The 22,785-nt window shown below is 54.2% G+C and overlaps 2 protein-coding genes across 3 annotated transcripts; both read left to right on the top strand.

Moving 5' to 3' along the window:
• The first annotated feature begins 518 nt into the window (after positions 1-518).
• On the top strand, positions 519-11,767 carry RPS19 (ribosomal protein S19). Its single transcript, XM_019014773.3, has 6 exons — positions 519-671; positions 1,157-1,227; positions 1,493-1,593; positions 9,390-9,573; positions 10,058-10,112; positions 11,702-11,767. The coding sequence occupies exons 2-6, from the start codon at positions 1,157-1,159 to the stop codon at positions 11,726-11,728; spliced, it is 438 nt and encodes a 145-aa protein (XP_018870318.1). The 5' UTR covers positions 519-671; the 3' UTR covers positions 11,729-11,767.
• Positions 11,768-17,846: 6,079 nt separating this feature from the next.
• On the top strand, positions 17,847-22,025 carry CD79A (CD79a molecule). 2 transcript variants are annotated; one of them, XM_019014767.3, is made up of 5 exons: positions 17,847-17,970; positions 19,641-19,940; positions 20,186-20,304; positions 21,323-21,391; positions 21,520-22,025. In XM_019014767.3, the coding sequence occupies exons 1-5, from the start codon at positions 17,892-17,894 to the stop codon at positions 21,631-21,633; spliced, it is 681 nt and encodes a 226-aa protein (XP_018870312.1). In that variant the 5' UTR covers positions 17,847-17,891; the 3' UTR covers positions 21,634-22,025. The 2 variants fall into 2 exon arrangements, with proteins under 2 accessions (XP_018870312.1, XP_018870313.1); XM_019014768.3 differs by having other exon boundaries at positions 19,641-19,826.
• The last annotated feature ends 760 nt before the right edge of the window (positions 22,026-22,785 follow it).

Genomic DNA, 22,785 nt, shown 5'->3' on the forward strand with positions numbered 1-22,785 from the left:
TGTCCCGCCCTTATCTTCTCCCCTCCTCCAGCGCCTCATTCCCTTTTCGTTCGCCCCGGCCGTGCTGAAGCAACTTCCGCCCTGAGAAGGGTGGGGCTTCCGTCTCCCGCTCTCGGGACTCCTGGCGGTGAAGGACGGAAGATGATAGCCATATTTCTTCCTCGCCCTTCCCCTAGGTTCCCTGTCAGAGTTCCGCCCTTACTACTCCCACTTCCGGCCAGGGAACAGCCACTTCCACCCGGAAAAGGGGTTGTTCCGCCGTGGGGCGCCAGCTGTGGCCCACCCATCCTGCCCCGTACTTTCACCATCATAGTCTTCTCCACCACTGTTCCTTCCAGCCACGAACGACGCAAACGAAGCCAAGTTCCCACAGCTCCGAACAGGAGCTCTCTATCCTCTCTCTATTACACTCCGGGAGAAGGAAACGCGGGAGGAAACCCAGGCCTCCACGCCCGACCCCTTGGCCCTCCCCTTTACCTCTCCACCCCTCACTAGACACCCTCCGCTCTAGGCGGGGACGAAGCCACTTTCGCCCTGAGAGAGGCGGAGCCTCAGCGTCTACCCTCGCTCTCGCGAGCTTTCGGAACTCTCGCGAGACCCTACGCCCGACTTGTGCGCCCGGGAAACCCCGTCGCTCCCTTTCCCCTGGCTGGCAGCGCGGAGGCCGCACGGTAAGCGGGGGCTCCGAGCTGGACCGGGCGCGAGGCTGCAGGGCCGGACGCCGAAGCCTCAGAGCGCGTGCCTGAGGGCCCCGAGGCGCCAGGCGCGGGCCCGTCCCGCCCCCTAGAGCCGCGGCCACGTGCGAGCGGCAGGCCCGGACATGCCCGGTCAGCGCCGTCCGGGAACCGAGCGTGGGCCCCGGGGGGCAGCGGCGGGGTGCGTGGGGCGTCCGGAGTCCCGGGGCTGGGGAGTGGGGTCGCGCAGGATCCTCACACGCAGGGGCCGGGCTCTGTTAGTACGATCCAGAGAGGCCGTGGGCGTCGGTGAGCTCCTTCAGACCCGCAGGAGCCGGAGCCCGGCGTTGAAGGGGCCGTGGGAAGTAACGGGGGGTACCACGGTTTAGGATGCGTTGGAGCGAAAGGATTGGGGTGGGGTCCGTGCTCTTGGCAGTCGTCTCCGCCAGGCCTGTGTTCACATGCTTGACTTTCTCCCGCAGATGCCTGGAGTTACTGTAAAAGACGTGAACCAGCAGGAGTTCGTCAGAGCTCTGGCAGCCTTCCTCAAAAAGTGAGTTTGGGGACTGAGGTTCAAAACGGGTGGAGGCTGTCGCCTTAGCCTGCCCATCTGAGCCCCAGTGTTTGCCGGTCCTGGCAGGGGAGGCTTGTTTGGGGCCTCCGTGGTTCCTTTCAGCGTGAGGCTTGGCTTGTGTTCCGGTTCCAGCCTCTCTTTGTACTCTGGGCACAGCATAGTTGTGTTGAGGGGAGGGCATTTGGGATATGGGGCAGTTTGTGGAGATGACTGAATCGTGCTTTTCCCACTGTTTTGGTCTTAGGTCCGGGAAGCTGAAAGTCCCCGAATGGGTGGACACCGTCAAGCTGGCCAAGCACAAAGAGCTTGCTCCCTACGATGAGAACTGGTTCTACACGCGAGCTGGTGAGGAACTTAGGTCTTTGGCTGGAGAGTGGGGAGCTGGGTGACCCCTGGCACAAACCATACTTCCCTGTCTCCTCTGAGCTCTTTCCTGCCCCAAGAGGGAGAGAAACCCTTGGTTGTGTCACCACTTGCTTTGTGTGATGTGACATTCGATAACTTGGTACTCCAAGTTTTTATGACATTCTAAGAGCTTTGTGAGAGGAGGACCTGTGGCTTTGAGCCTCAGGGGAAACCAGAGACAGATGAATGTTCATATTTTGCTTACAGGTGGTTTAATCCTTTCTATATACACGGAGGCAGACTCCCTGGGTGTTTGGATCCATCTTTTACATCTGGCCGTGTGTCCTCTGGCAAGTTGGTTAACCTGCCTGTGCACTCTGTCATCCCCAAAATGGGACTAATTATTGTACCAGTACTAGAGTATTGCGAGGATTGAATGAATTTAAAGCAGAGTGTTTAGAACGTGTCTGTTGCACAGTAGTTATTCAGGAAAAAGCCAGTTATCTTTACTATTTCTCAGATCATCAAGTTAGCCTTCTCCATGTCTCTAACAGGCTGTTTCTAACTAAATGGTTGGAGATCTGGCCAGGTCAGTCCCTGCTTTAAATCTTGACTTCTGATCTTACGGACACCCTGCAACCTCGTGCCAGCCCCGTCTCTTTTCGATCTTCCAATAATAATTTACGTACAGTCCCTGACTAGTTAGTTCTCACGTGTCTTAATATTTCAGTACTCACTAAATCTTCACTTTCAGGAAGATGTAACAGGGTGGGCGGTGGCAGTGCCGTGTTATGTCAAGGTGACAGCCTTAGCACCGACCTTCACTAAAGGGCCTCAGCCTCTCCAGTCTTAAACCTTCTCTCTCTGTGAAGTGGGGCCTCCATCCTGACCACAACTTGTCTCCAGATAAGAAGTAGGTGGGAAGCAGGGTTTGGAAATCAGCAAAACTCCTCAATGACCCTGAAAAGAGTTGGCCTTGGTACAGGTTGCTTGGCCCTTCAGAATATGAAGCATTTTGTAGATTTGTGGTACACTTGTGCCTCAAATGTCTGTTGGGGCCCACTCTTTCAGGCCATGGAGTGAGCACAGAGGACCAGCATAACTCAGCCGCGGCCTCTGAGGACTGAAAGATGAACTTGCTGAGGTGGGTCGGGTTGCTGGCATACCACCTACCCACCGTTTGTTTTAGACAGAAAATGGGGCGGATGAAGAGAAGCTGACTTCCCTGGGCGCACAGCAGTGACAAGGCCTGGAAGTTACATATCCCCTCCACCTGTCCCCCCATCTTGCTTTGGCAGTGCCTCAAGGGTCAGTAGGTCAGAGCAGCTTTGGATCTGGGATTACCCTTTCTCATTTGCTGGGGTGAAGACACGTTCTGCACATACCAAATACCTCCAAAGTAGGACTGTATGTGTCTTGTACATTTTTTTTTTTTTTTTTACATGGGGAGGGATTAACAAGAGATGGCATTAAGACCTTGGATAATAAACCTAGTTGCATCTGCTGGTCATGGTAGAGCTGCTGTGGTCCCTTGCAGCCCACGGTGGCCCTGCCTGGAAACCTCGAGCAGGATGTGCATCTTCTGCCTGCCTACTGATCTCCATCACTTGGAGTACCCCAAAGGCCTCTTTTTCACCTCACTTGCCCAGCTGCCCTAGCGGCATAGGATGGTTGTGTGGTAGACCAGAGGCCTGTTGTGTGTATTTTTGTTGGGATATAGCCATCCCTGTGTGTCTACATGCACAACGGCAGAGTTGTAGTTGTGGCAGAAGCTGTAGCCTACAAAGCCTGAAATATTTCCTACCTGACCCTTTATTATTTATTTTCAGGGACAGGGTCTAGCCCTGTCACCCAGGTTGGAGTGCAGTGGCACAATTATAGCTCACTGCAGCTTCCTGGGCTCAAGTGATCCTCCTGCCCCACCCTCCTAAGTAGCTGGGACTACAGGTGCCTATCAGTCACCATGCCTAGCTAATTTTTTTTATTTGTAGAGATGGAGTCTCACTATGTTGAACTCCCAAGCTCAAGCGGTCCTCCCGCCTCAGCCTTCCAAAGCACTGGGATTACAGGCAAAGTTGACCAGCCTCTATTCTAGAGTTTAACATGTTACACCCAGTTTGGCAGCTAGCTTATACTGGTCACGGGAGTGATCTTGTTTTACCGAAGAGGAAGCTTGTGGTGCAGACAGGCGAAGGGACTTGGCTGCAAGTTACCCTGGGAGGGCTTGGCAGGGTGGCTCTGTCCAAAACTAGGTTCCCTGCATATTCCCTTTTTTCTACTCATAAGAGTCTGGCCTATTTTGCCTCCTCAGATTTGAGGCTAAAGTGTGCTAAAGCTGCGCCCTTGCTGAACAGGGCCAAATTGTGGAGACCTGTAGGAATGAGTGTGAGGTAGACAGGTCTTAATCCTGGGGTATGGGGTAAAGAGGCCCATGGTAGAAGATGGGGCCCTCTTGAGGGTGGTCTGGAAATGGAGCAGAGCTGTAGGAGTAAGCAGTCCCAAGGCAGTGGTGTAGGAGGCAGGGCAAGGTAGAGGAAGAACCCGCAAAGACTTGCTCTCACTGGACGTTCAAGGGATGGCTGCCATGGGTCTTTATGAAGGGGGTGGTGCAGTGTAGCCCTGGACAGGCTTTTTTTTTTTTTTTTTAAACAGAGTCTTGCACTGTCACCAGGCTGGAGTACACTGGTGCCGTCTCGGCTAACTGCAACCTCTGCCTGCCGGGTTCAAGCGATTCTCCTACCTCAGCCTTCCGAGTACCTGGGACTACAGGTGCCCGCCACCACGCCCAGCTAATTTTTCTATTTTTAGTAGAGACGGGGTTTCACCATGTTGGCCGGGATGCTCTCGATCTCTTGACCTCGTGATCCGCCCGCCTTGGCCTCCCAAAGTGCTGGGATTACAGGCATGAGCTCCCGCACCCGGCTGGACAAGCCTCTTGCTGTCTTAATTCTTTAAAGGACCTGCTGAAGATGGAGATGTGGGAGTCCAGTTTGGTGTCCTGGTGTGCGTCTGAGAGCAGCTGCTGAATTGGGATGTCTGGAAACACTTCTTGTAGGTTGGAGGCTGCTCCATCTCCGGCTCCTGCATGGGGCTGGGCACGCACTTGTGCTATGATAGTAGAAAGAATGAGATCTGGGAGGCGTCACAGAAGTGAGTTAAGGGATGAATCAAGGTCAGGAGAGTGGTTTCTTACAAGTTCGGCAGAGAAGGGTCAGCTAGAGTGTGCTGGGGAAGTTCTTCCTTGCCTTTGACTCAGTAGGTCAGGATGGGACCACCGGTCTCGACTTTGCTGAGCTGTGATGACTCCTAAGGAGCCGTGCTTGGTTGGTCTGCCCCGTGCTCAGATCCAGAGGGACCCTCCCTCTCAGTCTAGCAGGAACACAGCTGCTCTCCCTTGACCATGAACTCACAGTAGAGTGGAGAGGGGTGGCCTCCTTTACAGTTCCAGGTAGGGGGTGATTCCTGGACAGGGGTTCCTGAGAGGAGTGGGTTGCCATCCGAAGAATGCACACAGCAGAGGAGCAGAAGGCCTCTAGCGTGGAGGAACTGGAGGAGAACCCATTTGTGACAGCAACTTGCTCGCAATTGGCCTCATGAGTACCAGCTACGGCGGTCTGCATTTGTGCAGCTCCACATCAAAAGCTGGGGCTGGAACCTTGGTCTCCAGGGGGTGAGGAAAAAGGTCAGTGTTTTAATAGAATGCGGTATTTCAACTCTTAGCATTTTCCAATTTGTGAAGTTAATAACCCTTCCTCTCCCTTCTAGTGGGTCAGAAAAAAATAATTAGCATGAACTGGGATAGCAAGGGAGGAGCTTGTGATATCTGACCAAGGTTCTCCATGCCAAAAGGTTTTTATACAGCCTTAAGAAAAATTTAAGCCTCCATTGAAGAACCTAATAGGCCTTTGGGAGGCCAAGGCAGGCGGATCACCTGAGGTCAAGAGTTCGAGACCATCCTGACCAATGTGGTGAAACCCCGTCTCTACTAAAAATAAAAATTAGCCAGGCGTGGTAGCAGGCACCTGTAGTCCCAGCTACTGGGGAGGCTGAGACAGAAGAATTGCTTGAACCCTGGAGGCAGAGGTTGCAGTGAGCCTGAGATCACACCACTGCACTCCAGCCTGGGCAACAGAGCGAGACTGCCTCAAAAAAAAAAAAAAACACCTAATAGGCTTTATGGGAGCTTGTTCTCTACCAGTCACTGTGCTCAAGGTTTAAGTAAAGTGTCTCCTTAAGTACCACAGCACAAACCACCTGGAGGATAGGTGCATCCTGTGTCCCTCCTGAGGAGGAACGGTGTCAGGGTTCAAGCTCCTGTCTGACTGCTCTGGGCGCTGGTCCCAACCCAACAAGACTGAGGTTGAGTGTCCCATTTCTGGTGTACAGCCGCTTTGGGCATCTCTGCGCTTAGGAGTGTGTGCCTTACTCTTAAAAAGCAAGATAACAGAGGCCCGGCGCGGCGGCTCACGCCTGTAATCCCAGCACTTTGGGAGGCCGAGGCGGGCGGATCATGAGGTCAAGAGATCGAGACCATCCTGGCTAACATGGTGAAACCCCATGTCTACTAAAAATACGAAAAAATTAGCTGGGCGTGGTGGCGGGCGCCTGTAGTCCCAGTTACTGTGGAGGCTGAGGAAGGAGAATGGCATGAACCCGGGAGGCGGAGCTTGCAGTGAGCTGAGATCGCACCACTGCACTCCAGCCTGGGCGACAGAGTGAGACTCCGTCTTAAAAAAAAAAAAAAAAAAGCCGGGCGCGGTGGCTCATGCCTGTAATCCCAGCACTTTGGGAGGCTGAGGCAGGCGGATCAGGAGGTCAGGAGTTAGAGACCAGCATGGTGAAACCCCATCTCTACTAAAAATACAAAAAATTAGCCAGGTGTGGTGGTGTGTGCCTGTAGTCCCAGCTACTCGGGAGGCTGAGACAGGAGAATTGCTTGAACCCGGGAGGCGGAGCTTGCAGTGAGCCCAGACGACACCACTGCACTCCAACCTAGGCAACAGAGAAAGACTCCATCTCAAAAAAAAAAAATAAAGCAGGATAACAGGAAAAGCTATTCTGCGTTCCCCAGTCCTGGGTACTGTAGTTCAAATGGGAGAGCAGGTCTCCACCCAGAGCCCCAGGGCACAACCAGCTACAGGGCCCAGAGGGATGGCAGCAGCTGCTGGGTATTTGAGCTGGTCTGAAAGGGTGGAGGTTTCCAGTGATGTCACTCTCTGGCAGAAGGATTGGGGGTGGCTTACGCCAGGTGAGTCTGTCTGTTGGTCCTGGTTATGGGCACTTATTACCAGGCAGTGGCGTAGGGGGTAGGGCCTGGAGTGAGGTGGGGATTTTAAAGTGGGCAGATGCCAGAGGTAGTGAGCCAACAGCAGGGCTGTGCTCTTGGCCCCCAGCAGAGCATGGTTGTACAGTATCAGCTAAGGATTGGTTCCAGGATGAACCCCAATACCCAAGTCCACAGATGCTCACCCTTACTATAAAATGGTGTAATATCGGGGCCAGGGGCCGGGTGCAGTGGCTCAACCCTGTAATCCCAGCACTTTGGGAGGCTGAGGCAGGTGGATCACGAGGTCAGGAGATCGAGACCATCCTGGCTAACACGGTGAAACCCCGTCTCTACTAAAAATACAAAAAAATTAGCCAGGCGTGGTGGCGGGCGCCTGTAGTCCCAGCTACTCTGGAGGCTGAGGCAGGAGAATGGAGTGAACCCGGAAGGCAGAGCTTGCAGTGAGCCGAGATTGCGCCACTGCACTCCAGCCTAGGCGACAGAGCGAGAGACTCCGTCTCAGAAAAAAAAAAAAAATATCGGGGCCAGCACAGTGGCACGCACCTGTAATCCCAGCACTTTGGGAGGCCGAGATGGGTGGATCACTTCACTCCAGGAGTTCAGCCAGAGCAACATGGCAAAACCGGGTCTCTTCAGAAATTATCTGGGCGTGGTGGCTTGCACCTGTAGTCCCAGCTATTCAGGAGGTCAAAGCTACAGTGAGCTGTTACCACTGCACTCCAGCCTGGGTGACAGAATGATGCCCTGTCTCCAAAAAAAAAAAAAAAAGGTATAATATTTGCATATATCCTATGTAGATGTTTTACTTTTGAGACAGAGTCTCACTCTGTCACCCAGGCTGGAGTGTAGTGGCATGATCTTGGCTAACTGCAACCTCTGCCTCCCAGGTTCAAGTGATTCTCCTGCCCTGCCTCAGCCTCCCAGGTAGCTGGGGTTACAGGGGGTGTGCCACCACACCTGGCTAATTTTCTTGTAATTTCAGTAGAGATGGGGTTTCACCATGTTGGCCAGGCTGGTCTCAAACTCCTGACCTCAGGTGATTCTCCCGCCTCAGCCTCCCAAAGTGGTGGGATTACAGGCGTGAGCCACTGCGCCCGGCCTGATCCCATATATTTTAAATCATCTGTAGATTACTTATAGATTAATACAGGCCAGACATGGCACATACTTATAGTCCCAGCTACTTAGGAGGCTGAGGCAAGAGGATTGCTTAAGCCCAGGAGTTCGAGGCTGCAGTGAGCTATGATCACACCACAGCACTCCAGCCTGGGTGACAGAATGAGGCCCTTTTGTGTTCTAAGAAAAAGCACTAATACGGTGTAAATAATTGTTACACTGTTTTGAATTGTAGTTTTTTTCCCCTAAATATTTTTGATCCACTCTTGGTTGAGTCTGTGGATATGAAGGGCTGGCTGTATCTGGACCTGATCTCAGGGCAGGAGTGGGCTGGGAACAAGCGGTGTGCAAGAACTGTTTCTGGGCAGAAGCAGCCCACCCCACACAGACTACTGCCTGGCACTTGGCAGTTATGGAAGAACCCCCAACTCCCCCACTTGATCTTTAGAACTAGAGGAAAGAAGTCACTTGAGCAGACTCAGACCAACTTGCTGATCTCTGGGTCCCAGGAACAAACCAGACTCTGCTCTGAGCTCCAGAGCTAGGCAGGACCATGTGATGGCTGAAATCTGGGTGCTTCCTGCATGTAGGCCCCGGTGCCATCACAGTGGCAGGACAGGGCAGTTCCTCCAGAGCTGTGTGACACGGAGCCAAGTGAGTACCCTCTGGCACCTCAGTTTCACTCTTTAAAGGAGAGTAGCACTTGACACACCTGTTGAGTCCTCACAGTAACCCGGCCCTCAGGTGAAGCAGGGTGGAGAGATTGAAAAGCATTTGGCACAGGGCCTGGCAGATGTGTGCTCCAGTTAATAGAAGCGTGCAAGCGTTTCTGGGGAGGCTGGTGTGTCGACTGGATTTTACGGAGCTTTTTTTGCAGGCAAGGAGGCTGGCTGGGGTGGACCAGGGACTTGCCCAAGCCAGCCTTCCTTGTGTCCGCAGAGGGGCTGGTACACATTCCAAGCAGGGGGCACCCACTGCACAGAGTGTCTGCTCTGCCCTTGTTATCCTGAGCTCTCCAGAGTGAGGTGGCCCGGAGAATGGCAATAGGTCCCTTCACTTCTGCTTCTCCGGGGCCCATGGAGATGGTCACAGCTAGGCTCCACCTCTACATAACCTCAGGTTCAATTCAGCAGCAGTGCTGCTGGGATAGTAACCACTAAAGAAGTTGGCCCTGGTGATGGTGGGAGTGCCCACCCAGGGTGCAGGGCTGCTTGTCAAGGAAGAGCTAGCCGGGGGGTGGGTGAGGAGAGGGGGCTGTCAGTTTCTGGGTGTTAGTGTGTGTTTTCAGTTTCCCTTCTTATAAAACAGTGAGAATTAGCTGTTTACACACAAGGAATTGTTTACTTGAGACCTTGATCAAGACCCTTAAATCTCCCTCTCACACTACCCCCAGCTTCCACAGCGCGGCACCTGTACCTCCGGGGTGGCGCTGGGGTTGGCTCCATGACCAAGATCTATGGGGGACGTCAGAGAAACGGCGTCATGCCCAGCCACTTCAGCCGAGGCTCCAAGAGTGTGGCCCGGCGGGTCCTGCAAGCCCTGGAGGGGCTGAAAATGGTGGAAAAGGACCAAGATGGGTAAGCAGGGTAGGGAGGGCTGCATTGATGGAGTAGCCTTGAGGCCCGGTCATCACTTCCCCAACGAATGGTCCTGCATAGTCTGCCCAGCCCCTCAGGCCCCTCCTATCAGAGGCAGGCAGGAGGGGATTCTGCAGAAAAGCGAACAGCACAGGGCCTCACCCCGACCTCTCTGGCTGACTAGCCCAGGCTCCAGGAGGGTAATTTAGCGACTATCTGCTTTCATTAGCCTGCTCGCTAACTTTTCCCAATTGGTTTTTCGGGGCTTTTGATCTAAATGCTTGCACAAACGACACCCTGTCAGCTCCCAGGGGGGCTCCCACTACTGCCCCCAGCTCGTTAGAATGCACCTGACTAGGGCCCTCACTGGGACTTGGCTGGCGGCAGGTGGCTTTTTGAGAAGCCTGGCTCACAGCCAGGAGGGAAGGGGCTGAGAACAGGACCTGTGCTCACTGGGGCGTACATGACCCTTCCCTCCCCACAGCGGCCGCAAACTGACACCTCAGGGACAAAGAGATCTGGACAGAATCGCCGGACAGGTAAGGCCTGCGTTTGGGGTGGGGCTGGGTCCCTTAGTCGCTGCCCAAGCATTTCCAAAGCCCATGCTTTGTCAGGTAGACTTATTTCCTTCTCTGGAGGGCACAGCCCAGGGTGCTAGTGGGGTCAGAGGAGGGCTGCCCAGAGACAGGAGAAAGGACAGTCCTGTCTGACTTTTCCTGTTGGTGCTGCTTAGAAATTTGGAGGCAGGCTGGCTGTGGTGTCTCACCCCTGTAATCCAGCACTTTGGGATGCCGAGGCAGGCGAATTATCTCAGGTCAGGAGTTCAAGACCATTCTGACCAACATGGAGAAACCCTGTCTCTACTAAAAATACAAAATTAGCCGGGTGTGGTGGCACATTCCTGTAATCTCACCTACTGGGGAGGCTGAGGCACAAGAATCGCTTGAACCCAGGAGGTGGAGGTTGCGGTGAGCCAAGATCACGCCATTGCACCCCAGCCTGGGCAACAAGAGCGAAACTCCATCTCAAAAAAAAAAAATTGGAGGGAACTCCAGTCCAGGTGCCACTGGGCATCTATCCACAGAGCTCATAGCTGTACCTGTAGATGACTCCCCCTCCCCAGGTCAGCCTGCAATGTTTCCCCTTAGTCCTCATGCATACTGAGCATCACATGGGCTGCTTGGGAGAGGTGGAGATAAGGGAGGGGGGCTGGTTCAGAACCCAGGTCTCCATTCAGATCCTGGCTGGCCGACACCCTGGGGCAGAGTGGCCACACCCCTGGTGCCACAGTCTCCTGTCTTGGCCTCCCTGTGGCCAAAATCTACCCTTGGCCACCTCAAGCATGGTAGTGAGGAGTCAGTGAGCTATAGTACAGCAGGAGCACCCAGGGCCTGGCATGAGCTCAATTCTGTATCACTGACTCAGGCCTCCTAGTAGCCTTGGAGCATTTAGTCAGTCAAGTGTCACAAAAGAATGGAGAGTGTCAGCCCTCTAGGAGTTGGGGGTGGTCTGGAAGGAGAAAGCTCTTCCAGGCAGAGTGGGGCTTGGCGCACACATCATTGCAGGTGGTTGGATGTTGGCCTTCTCACATGGCAGTGGGCAGAATTTGGACTCCACTCCGCCACTCCCTTCTCTCTTTTTTTTTTTTTTTTCTTTTTGAGACAGAGTCTTGCTCTGTCACCCAGGCTGGAGTGCAGTGGTGCAATGTCAGCTCACTGCAACCTCTGCCACCCGGGTTCAAGCAGTTCTCCTGTCTCAGCCTCCCGAGTAGCTGGGACTACAGGCACACACCACCACACCTGGCTAGTTTTTATATTTTTAGTAGAGACAGGGTTTCACCATATTGGTCAGGCTGGTCTTGAACTCTTGACCTCAGGTGATCCACCTGCCTCGGCCTTCCAGAGTGCTGGGATTAAAGGTGTGAGCCACTGTGCCCGGCCACTCCCTTGAGACCCAGTTTCCACGTCTGTGAAATGGGGGAATACCCACAGTGAGAATTAGATGAGATAGATGCATTTGAAACCACAAATCGGGGTGCCCACCTCTGGTGGGTAGTTAGGTAGCTGTTACAAAGTGCCCCAGCAGAGACCCCCTTGACTAACTTTTATTCTTCCATCTTTTCCCACAGGTGGCAGCTGCCAACAAGAAGCATTAGAACAAACCATGCTGGGTTAATAAATTGCCTCATTCGTAATCCTGGTCTGGGTCTCTTTTTTGAGTCTCTTGCTCTGTCGCCCAGGCTGGAGTGCAGTGGCGCCATCTCAGCTCACTGCAATCTCCGCCTTCTGGGTTCAAATGATTCTTCTGCCTCAGCCTCCCAAAGTGCTGGGATTACAAGTGTGAGCCACTGTGCCTGGTCTGGTTTGGGTCTCTTGATTGTTCTTCAGGGGCATGAGGAAGAGGCGCTTCCTCCCTTCCCTTGGGTGAGGGGGCCCAGGGTGATTGGGTGGCTGTGTACCCGGCAGCCAGTCGGGCCTTCCCAGGTCAAACAGTTCCCATCTGGGTTTGGAGGAAGGACCCAGGGGCCCTTGTGGCTCCCTCCCCCACATCCTGTCTTTGCAATTGTCAGAAAGTGAGAAACGAAAGGATGGCTGTGTGAGCTGTGACCTCAGCTGGGCCTGGGCTGCAGAGGTGGCTTCCACTGGAGTAAAGCAAGAGGGCCCAGGGTTCATGCTCTTCCCTGGAAGGTAGAAAAGGACAGACCACAAGGGAGCCTCCACCGCAGACTGACCTGTGCTGCCTACACACTAACTTTCCTGGGCCTGCACAGGCTGAATGGTCCTTGAGCCTTCACTCTGCATCTGAGCGGTCTTGGGCCCGCTGAGTGGCAGTGGCAGGAAGTCGGTGGAAGCAGATCCCTGTGCAGAAGTTGAATTCCCAGGGCGGCCACACACGGGCTGCACAACCTTTGCAGTCGTGCACGGCAAGTGGGATGTGGCCTCCGCCCATGATTGGGCACCTGGTCAGGCTGGGAGATCCAAATAGCACCCAGTGGGCAGCTGTCCGACCCCTGGAGGGGCAAGCCAGGAAAGAACCTTAGGGCCCGCTGTGACCAGATGTCCCTCCCAGTTGGGAAGACTAAACTGGTTTGGCCAATATCTCCCAGGATTCCCCTGTCCAAATTATTCCTGGGGTCTGACCCATTTCCTGGAAAGGGGCGAGCCTGGGTTTTGAAGTTCAAACTACTTGAGTTTAAATCACAGCTCTGCCCCTAATCCCATGTAACCCTGTGCACCTTATCCTCTGAGCCTTCGTCTCCTCGTGTGTAAGCCTGCTAACTCCCGAGAGACTGGACAAGATGCCATGGAGAGCCTTGGCTCTGAGTAGCTCTGCTGCTGGACAGTTCAGTTGGCAGTCCCCAAACGTAAGGCGTAAGAGTTTAAGAAGTATCAGCCAGGCACAGTGGCTCACACCTGTAATCTCAACACTTTGGGAGGCCGAGACGGGCTGATCACTTGAGGTTGGGAGCTTGAGAATAGCCTGACCAACATGGAGGAACCCTGTCTCTAAAAATACCAAAATTAGTTGGGCATGGTGGCGCGCACCTGTAATCCCAGCTATTCAGGAGGCTGAGGCAGAAGAATTGCTCGAACCCGGGAGGCGGAGGTTGCAGTGGGCTGAGATCGAGCAATTGCAATCCAGCCTGGGCAACAGAGCGAGACTCCATTTCAAAAAAAGAATCAATAAAAATGTTAAAAGCACCGTTGTTTACACTCAGCAACTCTGTGAAGTAAGTGCCGAAAAGTGCTTTGGAGGTAGGTAAGCCATAGACTGGGTAACTTGCCAGATATCCCACAGCTGGAGCCATCATTTGAAGCCAAGCAACCCAGCTGCAGCCTGGACCTAGCCACTCCAAGGGCTCTGTGCCTCAGAAAAGAGGCCCAAAGGGTTGCACTCTAGCTGCAGGCCAGTCACTCTCCATTCTGGGCTCTAGTTTCCTCTTTTGGCCATTAATGAAAACATTTCCCAGAGCTGATATGAGAACTCAATGCCAAGCGTCCGGTTTGCACAGCAGCAGGCACTGCGCTTCCCAGGTAGGAAGCAAGGTCTAGGTGTCCCGAGCAGGCCTGCAATCCCGCAGCCGCGCCCCTCCAGCCACTGGGGGGCAGTAGAGGGCCTAGAAAGAAGATCAGCCACCGAAGGCTCTTGAAGGTGAATTCCTAGGGCTTCCAGGTCTGGAGCCAGGCTTATTCCTGGGAGGGGGTCGTAACGGGGAATTGAAGTGCAGAGGGGCTAGTGACTCCAGCAGAACACCTGGGGTCCTGGTCCCCAGGGGTACAGAACTGTCCTAGATACTGTGCCAAATGCACTGCAGAATATTCTTGCAGTCTTATCAGGTGGGGGGTTTGTACCCATGTTACAGGAGAAAAAACTGAGTTTCAGATGACCAGTCAGTTGGCAGAGCTGAGTTGTAAAAGAATCCTGGACTCTTGAGGCCCAGGCTCTTCTGCGTGGATGGCAATTGCACTTTTCCCGTCTCTTGGGTTCACGCCATTCTGCCTCAGCCTCCCCAGCAGCTGGGACTACAGGCACACGCCGCCATGCCCGGCTAATTTTTGTATTTTTAGTAGAGATGGGGTTTCACTGTGTTAGCCAGGATGGTTTTGATCTCCTGACCTTCTGATCCGCCCGCCTCAGCCTCCCAAAGTGCTGGGATTACAGGCGTGAGCCACCGCGCCCGGCTGGCAATTGCACTTTTTTAAAATTCTGCACTCTAGGAGGCAGAGGTGGGCAGATCACTTGAGGTCAAGAGTTTGAGACCTTGGCCTGGAGTGGTGGCTCACACCTGTAATCCCAACACTTGGAGAGGCCAAGGCAGGTGGATCACCTGAGGTCAGAAGTTCGAGACCAGCCTGGCCAACATGGTGGAACCCTGTCTCTACTAAAAATTACAAAAATTAGCCGGACGTGGTGGCAGGTGCTTGTAATACCAGCTACTCAGGAGGCTGAGGCAGGAGAATCGCTTGAATGCAGGAACTGGAGGTCACAGTGAGCCAAGATTGCACCACTGTACTCCAGTCTGGGCGACAAGAGTGAAACACAGTCTCAAAAAAAAAAAAAAAAAAAAGAGTTCGAGACCAGCCTGGCCAACATGGTGAAACCCTGTGTCTCTTAAAAAAAAAATTGGCTGGGCATGGTGGTGCACACCTGTAATTCCAGCTACTTGGGAGGCTGAGACAGGAGAACAGCTTGAACCCAGGAGGCGGAGGCTGCAGTGAGCCAAGATTGTGCCGCCACTGCACTTCAGCCTGGGCAACAGAGCAAGACTCCATCTCAAAAAAAAAAAATCTGAAATACTTCAGGCATGCAAGTATTTAGCATTCAGTATTCATAATGTAAGAAAAACCTATGAAGCACAACCCAGTTTAAGTAACACAGGCAGGGCAGGGTGCAGTGCCTATAATCCCAGCACTTCGGGAGGCCAAGCCGGGAGAATCACTTGAGGTCAGGACTTCCAGGCCAGCCTGGGCAACACAGTGAGACCCCATCTTTACAAAAAATTTTAAAAATAGGCCCGGCGCGGTGGATCATGCCTGTAATCCCAGCACTCTGGGAGGCCGAGGCGAGTGGATCATGAGGTCAGGAGATTGAGACCATCCTGGCTAACACGGTGAAACCCCATCTCTACTAAAAAAAATACAAAAAATTAGCCGGTCATGGTGGCATCTGCCTGTAGTCCCAGCTACTCAGGAGGCTGAGGCAGGAGAATCACTTGAACCCGGGAGGCGGAGGTTGCAGTGAGCCAAGATCACACCATCGCAGTCCAGCCTGGGCTACACAGCGAGACTCTGTCTCAAAAGAAAAAAAAAATTAAAAATAGCCAGCCATGGTGGTGTGCACCTGTAATCCCAGCTACTCAGGAGGCTGAGGCAGGAGAATCACTTGAACCCGGGAGGCGGAGGTTGCAGTGAGCCAAGATCACACCATCGCAGTCCAGCCTGGGCTACACAGCGAGACTCTGTCTCAAAAGAAAAAAAAAATTAAAAATAGCCAGCCATGGTGGTGTGCACCTGTAATCCCAGCTACTTGGGAAGCTGAGGCAAGAGAATCACTTGAGCCCAGGAGTTTGAGGTTATGATCATGCCACTGGACACCAGCCTTGGCGACAGAGAGAGGCCCTATCTCTAAAAAAGAAAAAAGAAAAAAAATTGGCCAGCCACGGTGGCTCCCGCCTGTAATCCCAGCACTTTGGGGGGCTGAGGTGGGTGGATTACCTGAGGTCAGGAGTGTGAGACCAGCCTGCCCAACATGGTGAAACCTGGTCTCTACTAAAAATACAAAAATATAGCCAGGCATGGTGGCGGCCGCCTGTAATCCCAGCTACTCAGGAGGCTGAGGCAGGAGAATCACTTGAACCTGGGAGGCAGAGGTTGCAGTGAGCCAAGATCATGCCACTGCACTTCAGCCTGGGTAACAAAGCGAGACTCCGTCTCAAAAAAAAAAAAAAAAAAAAGTAACACAGGAAATAAAACCAAGACAAGATGAGCTCTCTGTGTCTCTGTGTGTCCCTCCCCAGACCCAACCCTGGCATCCCCCAGAGGTAACCCCTCCCAGGAACTGGGCGTTTGCCACTCCCCTGCACGGGTCTACACCTCTGCTACAAACGTGTGTCCCTAAGCAGCGGACGCCTTTTGAAAACAAGTCAACCGTATCATGCTACGATATTTTTTCTGATGTTTGTGCTGTTTCTGAGACAGGCTTATGACACCTTCCCCTATTCTGTAGCATTCTGTTGGCTCACTTTGCCACAGTGTATGTACCCATTCTCCCACAAATGGACTTTTCATTTGCTTCTCAATGTTTGCTACCAAAAATCTCCCTGCAATAAATTTATTTTATATATCCCCTTGTATGTGTGTGAGGGTCCCCTAACTGCTAACAAATATCTCAGCAACTCCGCCCTCCCCACTCAGACCTCATTTCCCTCCTACCAGACATGCTCAAAGGAAACTGGGAGCAACACAAAGATGACTTTGAATCTCTGTCCACCACCCCTAGACTGTATGACACCAGCAAGTGACAACCTCCCCCTCTGGCCTCGGTTTCCCCCTCTGTAAAATGGGGGATGGCCTACCTTGCCAGTCATGGCAGGTCAATATAAAACAACTTCTGGCTGTGCGCAGTGGCACATGCCTGTAATCCCAGCACTTTGGGAAGCTGAGGCAGGAGGATTGCTTGAGGCCAGGAGTTCAAGACCAGCCTGGGCAATATAGCAAGATCCCATCCCTCTAAAAAAAAAAAAAAGAAGAAAAATATATGTTGTTATTATTATTATTAGAGACAGAGTTTCACTCTTATTATTATTATTATTAGAGACAGAGTTTCACTTTTGTCACCCAGGCTGGAGTGCAATGGTGTGATCTCGGCTCACTGCAACCTCCACCTCCTGGGTTCAACTGATTCTCCTGCCTCAGCCTCCTGAGTAGCTGGAATAATAGGCATGTGCCACAACATCTGGCTAATTTTGTATTTTTAGTAGAGATGGGGTTTCGCCATGTTGGCCAGGCTGGTCTCAAACTCGACCTCAGGTGATTCTCCTGTCTCAGCCTCCCAAAGTGCTGTGATTACAGGCATAAGCCACCATAGCTGGCCTGTTTTTTTTTTAAAAAGAATTCCAGTAAAGAGCTGATCGTGGCTCTCACTCCTTGAATACCAGGAACACCATCTCCTATCACATAATGAGACAGGGAGACATTCTGGTCCTCATCTCACAGATGAAAAATGTCAAGCTTCGAAGGATCAAAGTGCCCACCTAGTCACACGGGTAGTCAGCCACAGGTCAGCCTGCCTTATTTATTCTTCATGAGTATTTATAGTGACTAACATTTACTGGGCGCCTACTGTGGGCCATTTCTGTGCATGCGACAACCCCTTTAAGTCCTTGTTTCTAATCCCAAGAAGCAAGCAAATGGGGTCAGGGAAGGGACAAGGTTTGCCCAAGTCCAGGCAGGGGGAGAGGTCAAGCTCAGAACCATCACCTGCCCATGACACATGCCCAGGACTCAGGTTCCCTAGGCTTCCTTCCAAAGGCTCAGCAGTGACGAGCCAGCCCTTGAACCAGCCTCTTCCCCCACCCAAGCAGCCACCTCTCAGGGGAATTGTGGCCACCACAGGTGCAGGGAGCAGTTTCTCTCCACTCACAGCCTGAAGCATACCCAGCAGGGGCTGTCCCCAGGCCCAACAAGAAAAGGGCCCAGTAGCGAGGGCCACTGGAGCCCATCTCCGGGGGGCTGGGCAGGAAGTAGGGTGGGGTTTGGGGTAGGGATCTGGTACCCTGGGACTGCTGCAACTCAAACTAACCAACCCACTGGGAGAAGATGCCTGGGGGTCCAGGAGTCCTCCAAGCTCTGCCTGCCACCATCTTCCTCCTCTTCCTGCTGTCTGCTTCCTACCTGGGTATGTGGCCAAAGGGCAGGAACTGGCGGGAGGTGGGGGAAGCTGTGGAGGCTGCAGAGAGGGCACAGGCAGAGGGAAGGGGGCTCAGGGAAAGGGGAAGAGGAGGCAGAGGATAGGGGACCCAGGGAAGATGCCTATAGAAATCGTATCTGTGCCAAGATGGGCCAAGGTGGGGCTGGAGGGAGCCCAGCGAAGGAGAAGGGGCATCCACAGTCTCACAGAGGGAGGCAGGAGCAAGAGTCACCTCCCCCACCTCCTGTTCCCCACAGGCCAAAATAAGGAACTAAAGTTGCTCTTGACTGAGCACCAGGGCTGGGGGCAGGAAGGGGACTTAGGGGTAGCAGCATTCAGCGTCTGTCAAGGGGAGAAAAAGCTTTCTCTGCCTTAAACCTCAGGTGCCTCTCTCTGTTGGGAGTCCCTTCTCAGCACTGGGGGAATGGGTGTCTCATGGACTCCCCCTCACCTGCTCAAGGACAGCTGGCAGGGGCTGTGGCCACCCTAACCCAGGAGTTCAGAGAAAAAGGTTCCCCACCCAAGGGGACACTGGGAGCAAGGATTGGAGTTCACGTCTGAGTCTTAAGCCCGTGACGATGAGGGTGCTCGGCCCCTCTCCCCATCTCTTCCTCCTTCTCTCTTCCTCACCTCCCTCCTCCGCCTACCTCCAGAAGAGGGGACCGGCCATGTGGGAGGCCTGGCTGAGAGCTGGGGCTTCCCAGAGGAGCCCGGATTGGACACTGCAGCCAGCCTGAGCCACCTCGTCTCACTCAGAGACACCCCCAGTCTCCACCCCGCTCTGAGCCCCTTCGATCACCAGCAGCCCAGCCCAAGGACTGAACTCACCCCTGACCCCTAGGTTGACACATACAACTTACAGAATGAGGGCCGGGCACAGGGTCACAGGCCAGGGCAGGCCACAGACCGGCTCCTCAGCCCAGGCAGGGAGAGGCCAGGGAGCCAAGAGTTTGAGCCCAGTGCCACTCCTGACTGCCTGGTGATGCTGGCAACCCGCCTGCCCTCCCAGAGCCTCAGCCATCCCTCCTGTAAAATGGGGCTAAGGAGAGAACCTACTTCTAGGGTTCTGTGAATGATTACACAAGAAAAAGCGCCAGGTGCTGGGCCTGGCTGAGGCTGGGGTGCAAAAATGGACCGGGAAGGCTGCGGGAGGAGGGGACGCCTGCACTGCTTCTGGAAGGAGCTGTCTGGACAGCGGTCCTCCAGTGCCTGGAACAAACATCCAAAATCCAGAGAGTTCACAGGGCCAGAGTACAAAGTGGATATGCGGGAGGGGGGCAAGAGATGGCGCTGCAGAGGTGAGAAGGGCCTCCCAGGGGTCTTACCATCCCAGGGAGTCTCATTCTCCTCCCCCAGGATGTCCTCACCCACCCCAACCAGGTATGTCCTCCCTCCTTCCCAGGGGCTTCTTCACTTTCCCGCATCCCCCCTCTCCCCAGGATGCATCAGCCCCTGTCAGGGGCTCTCCCTCTCCCTCCCCACCCAGGAGAGTCCTCACCCTCCTCCCCTCCCGACCCAGGAGAGTCCTCACCCTCCTCCCCTCCCCACCCAGGCGTGTCCTCATCCTCTTCCCAGGAATGCTGGAACTGCAGGGGCCAGGGCTGGGGAAATGTGTCGCCATCCCCAGTCCCTGACCCACCCACCCTGTCTCTTCACAGGCCCTGGGTGCCAGGCCCTGTGGATGCACAAGGTCCCAGCATCATTGATGGTGAGCCTGGGGGAAGACGCCCACTTCCAATGCCCGCACAATAGCAGCAACAACGCCAACGTCACCTGGTGGCGCGTCCTCCATGGCAACTACACGTGGCCCCCTGAGTTCTTGGGCCCGGGCGAGGCCCCCAATGGTACGCTGATCATCCAGAATGTGAACAAGAGCCATGGGGGCATATACGTGTGCCGGGTCCAGGAGGGCAACGAGTCATACCAGCAGTCCTGCGGCACCTACCTCCGCGTGCGCCGTGAGTGGCCCAGCCCTGGCCCCTACTCCCACTGTCCCACTGGGGATACTCGGTTTATCTTTGAAATGGGGATAGAGCCAGTACCTTCAATGTGGGTTTCAAACCGGCTTGGACAGAGGGACGGACGTTCTCCTCTGCAGAGTGGGGTCTCTGGGGGGTCTGGGGCCTTGCAGGAGGTGGGTGGGGCCAGGAGGCTGGGGAGGGCAAGAGGGGCCAGGGCTCTGAGCCATACCACCTCCTTGCAGAGCCGCCCCCCAGGCCCTTCCTGGACATGGGGGAGGGCACCAAGAACCGAATCATCACAGCCGAGGGGATCATCCTCCTGTTCTGCGCGGTAGTGCCTGGGACGCTGCTGCTGTTCAGGGTGAGCCCCCTCGGACCCCTGAGTCAGCCGGGCGAGGGCCTGGGCCGAGGGACCCCCAATGCCCAGGTAGCCCTCTAGAGCCTGAGGTTCCCCGTCCAAAACTTGGGAGAATGAAAGCACCCACCACATAGGGACTGTGGAAGTTAAATGAATGAATATAAAGAAGGGACTTGAACTGGCGCTGAGCCCAGGGGGTGTCTTCAATTTAGTTTCCCCTTCTGGGCTGTCCTCACGTCCACCTCCCCCCAAGAAGAGTCTCATTCTTCTCCCTAAAAGTGTCCTCACTCCCCTCCTGCCCTCACCCAGGAGTGTGGTTACCCTCCAGGTGTAGCCAAGACCAGGGAAGGTGGGGCCTGGGGTCCTCCCAGAATCTCTGATCTGTACCAGCCTCTCCTTAGGCACTACAGAAAGTGTGACTGTTATTGTTATTATTCATGGAGAATAGTAAGGGAGTGGAGAGTCAAGAAGACGCTAGCTTGGGAGGCCGAGGCAAGAGGATCACTTGAGGCCACAAGTTTGAGTCCAGCCTGGGCAACACAGCAAGACCCTATCTCTACACACACACACACACAAAGTCTTAAAAAAAAATTAGCCAGGCATGGTAGCACACACCTATAGTCCCAGCTACTCAGGAGGCTGAGGTGGGAGGATTGCTTGAGCCCGGGAGTTCAAGGCTGCAGTGAAATATGATGTTGCCACAGACTCCAGCCTGGGCAACTGAGGGAGAAGAAAGAGAGAGAGAGAGAGAGAAAGAGAGAGAGAAAGAGAAAGAGAGAGAGAGAGGGAGAGAGGGAGAGAGGGAGGGAGGGAAGGAAGGGAAGGAAGGAAGGAAGGAAGGAAAGAAGGAAGGAAGGAGAACACTGGTTGTAGACTCAGAGAGAACTGCTACGTAACCAGTATGTGGCCTTGGGGACATCTCTTACCCTTTCTGGAAAAGTACTTCCTGGCATCCAGGATGGTCTGAAAGATATTCACCTCCCCCTGCTCACTGAGGCACCCACCCCACCCACCCCTACAGAAACGATGGCAGAACGAGAAGCTCGGGTTGGATGCCGGGGATGAATATGAAGATGAAAACCTTTATGAAGTGAGTGAAGGGTGGGGATGGGGTAGGGGCAGTTGTGTTAGGGGTGGGGGTGTTCCCTCTGGGGGTGGCTGGGGGCAGGGACCCCAGGTGTCAGGGTGCTGATGTTCGCTGCCTCATTTCCATCCCAGGGCCTGAACCTGGACGACTGCTCCATGTATGAGGACATCTCCCGGGGCCTCCAGGGCACCTACCAGGATGTGGGCAGCCTCAACATAGGAGATGTCCAGCTGGAGAAGCCGTGACACCCCTACTCCTGCCAGGCTGCCCCCGCCTGCTGTGCACCCAGCTCCAGTGTCTCAGCTCACTTCCCTGGGACATTCTCCCTTCAGCCCTCCTGGGGGCTTCCTTAGTCATATTCCCCCAGTGGGGGGTGGGAGGGTAACCTCACTCTTCTCCAGGCCAGGCCTCCTTGGACTCCCCCGGGGGTGTCCCACTCTTCTTCCCTCTAAACTGCCCCACCTCCTAACCTAATCCCCCCACCCCGCTGCCTTTCCCAGGCTCCCCTCACCCCAGCGGGTAATGAGCCCTTAATCGCTGCCTCTAAGGGAGCTGATTGTAGCAGCCTCATTAGTGTCACCCCCTCCTCCCTGATCAGTCAGGGCCACTTAGTGATAATAAATTCTTCCCAACTGCAGACCTTGGCAGGAGTCGTGGATCTTATGGGAACCGCCTCTCCCACATGTCCCTCAGACCCAGGAGTCCCAGCCCAAGCCACTCCCTGCCCACTCCCCACACCTGGGACCAGGTAGCCAGTCTGGGCTGCCCTCCTGGGAGAACAAGATGTCTCTTGGGAAGGTCCCCAGACCAACTGAAGGACTGGTTTGGCCCTCTTTGCAGGGCCTCACCCTAGGGTCATATCCTTAAGCAAGAAGGGGACAAGATCAAGATAGCTGTGGCTACCAAATTATTTACGCTTTTTTTTTTTTTGAGACAGAGTCTCACTCTGTTGCTCAGGTTGGAGTGCTCACTGCAACCTCTGCCTCCTGGGTTCAAGCGATTCTCCTGCCTCAGCCTCCCAAGTAGCTGGGATTACAGGCGCCTGCCACCACGCCCAGCTAATTTTTGTATTTTTAGTAGAGGCGGGGTTTCACCATGTTGGCCAGGCTGGTCTTGAACCTCTGACCTCAGGTGATCCACCCGCCTTGGCCTCCCAAAGTGCTGGGATTACAGGCGCCTGACACCACGCCCGGTCGCTTTTTTTTTTTTTTTTTTTTTTTGAGGCAGAGTCTGACTCTGTCACCCAGGCTGGAGTGCAGTGGCGCAATCTCAGCCCACTTCAACCTCCACCTCAAGCGATTCTTGTACCTCAGGCTCCCGAGTAGCTGGGATGACAGGCATGTGCCACCACACCCAGCTAATTTTTGTTTTAGTAGAGACAGGGTTTCGCCATGTTG

This window comes from Gorilla gorilla, chromosome 20, assembly GCF_029281585.2.
Source record: "Gorilla gorilla gorilla isolate KB3781 chromosome 20, NHGRI_mGorGor1-v2.1_pri, whole genome shotgun sequence".
Lineage (NCBI taxonomy): Eukaryota > Metazoa > Chordata > Mammalia > Primates > Hominidae > Gorilla > Gorilla gorilla.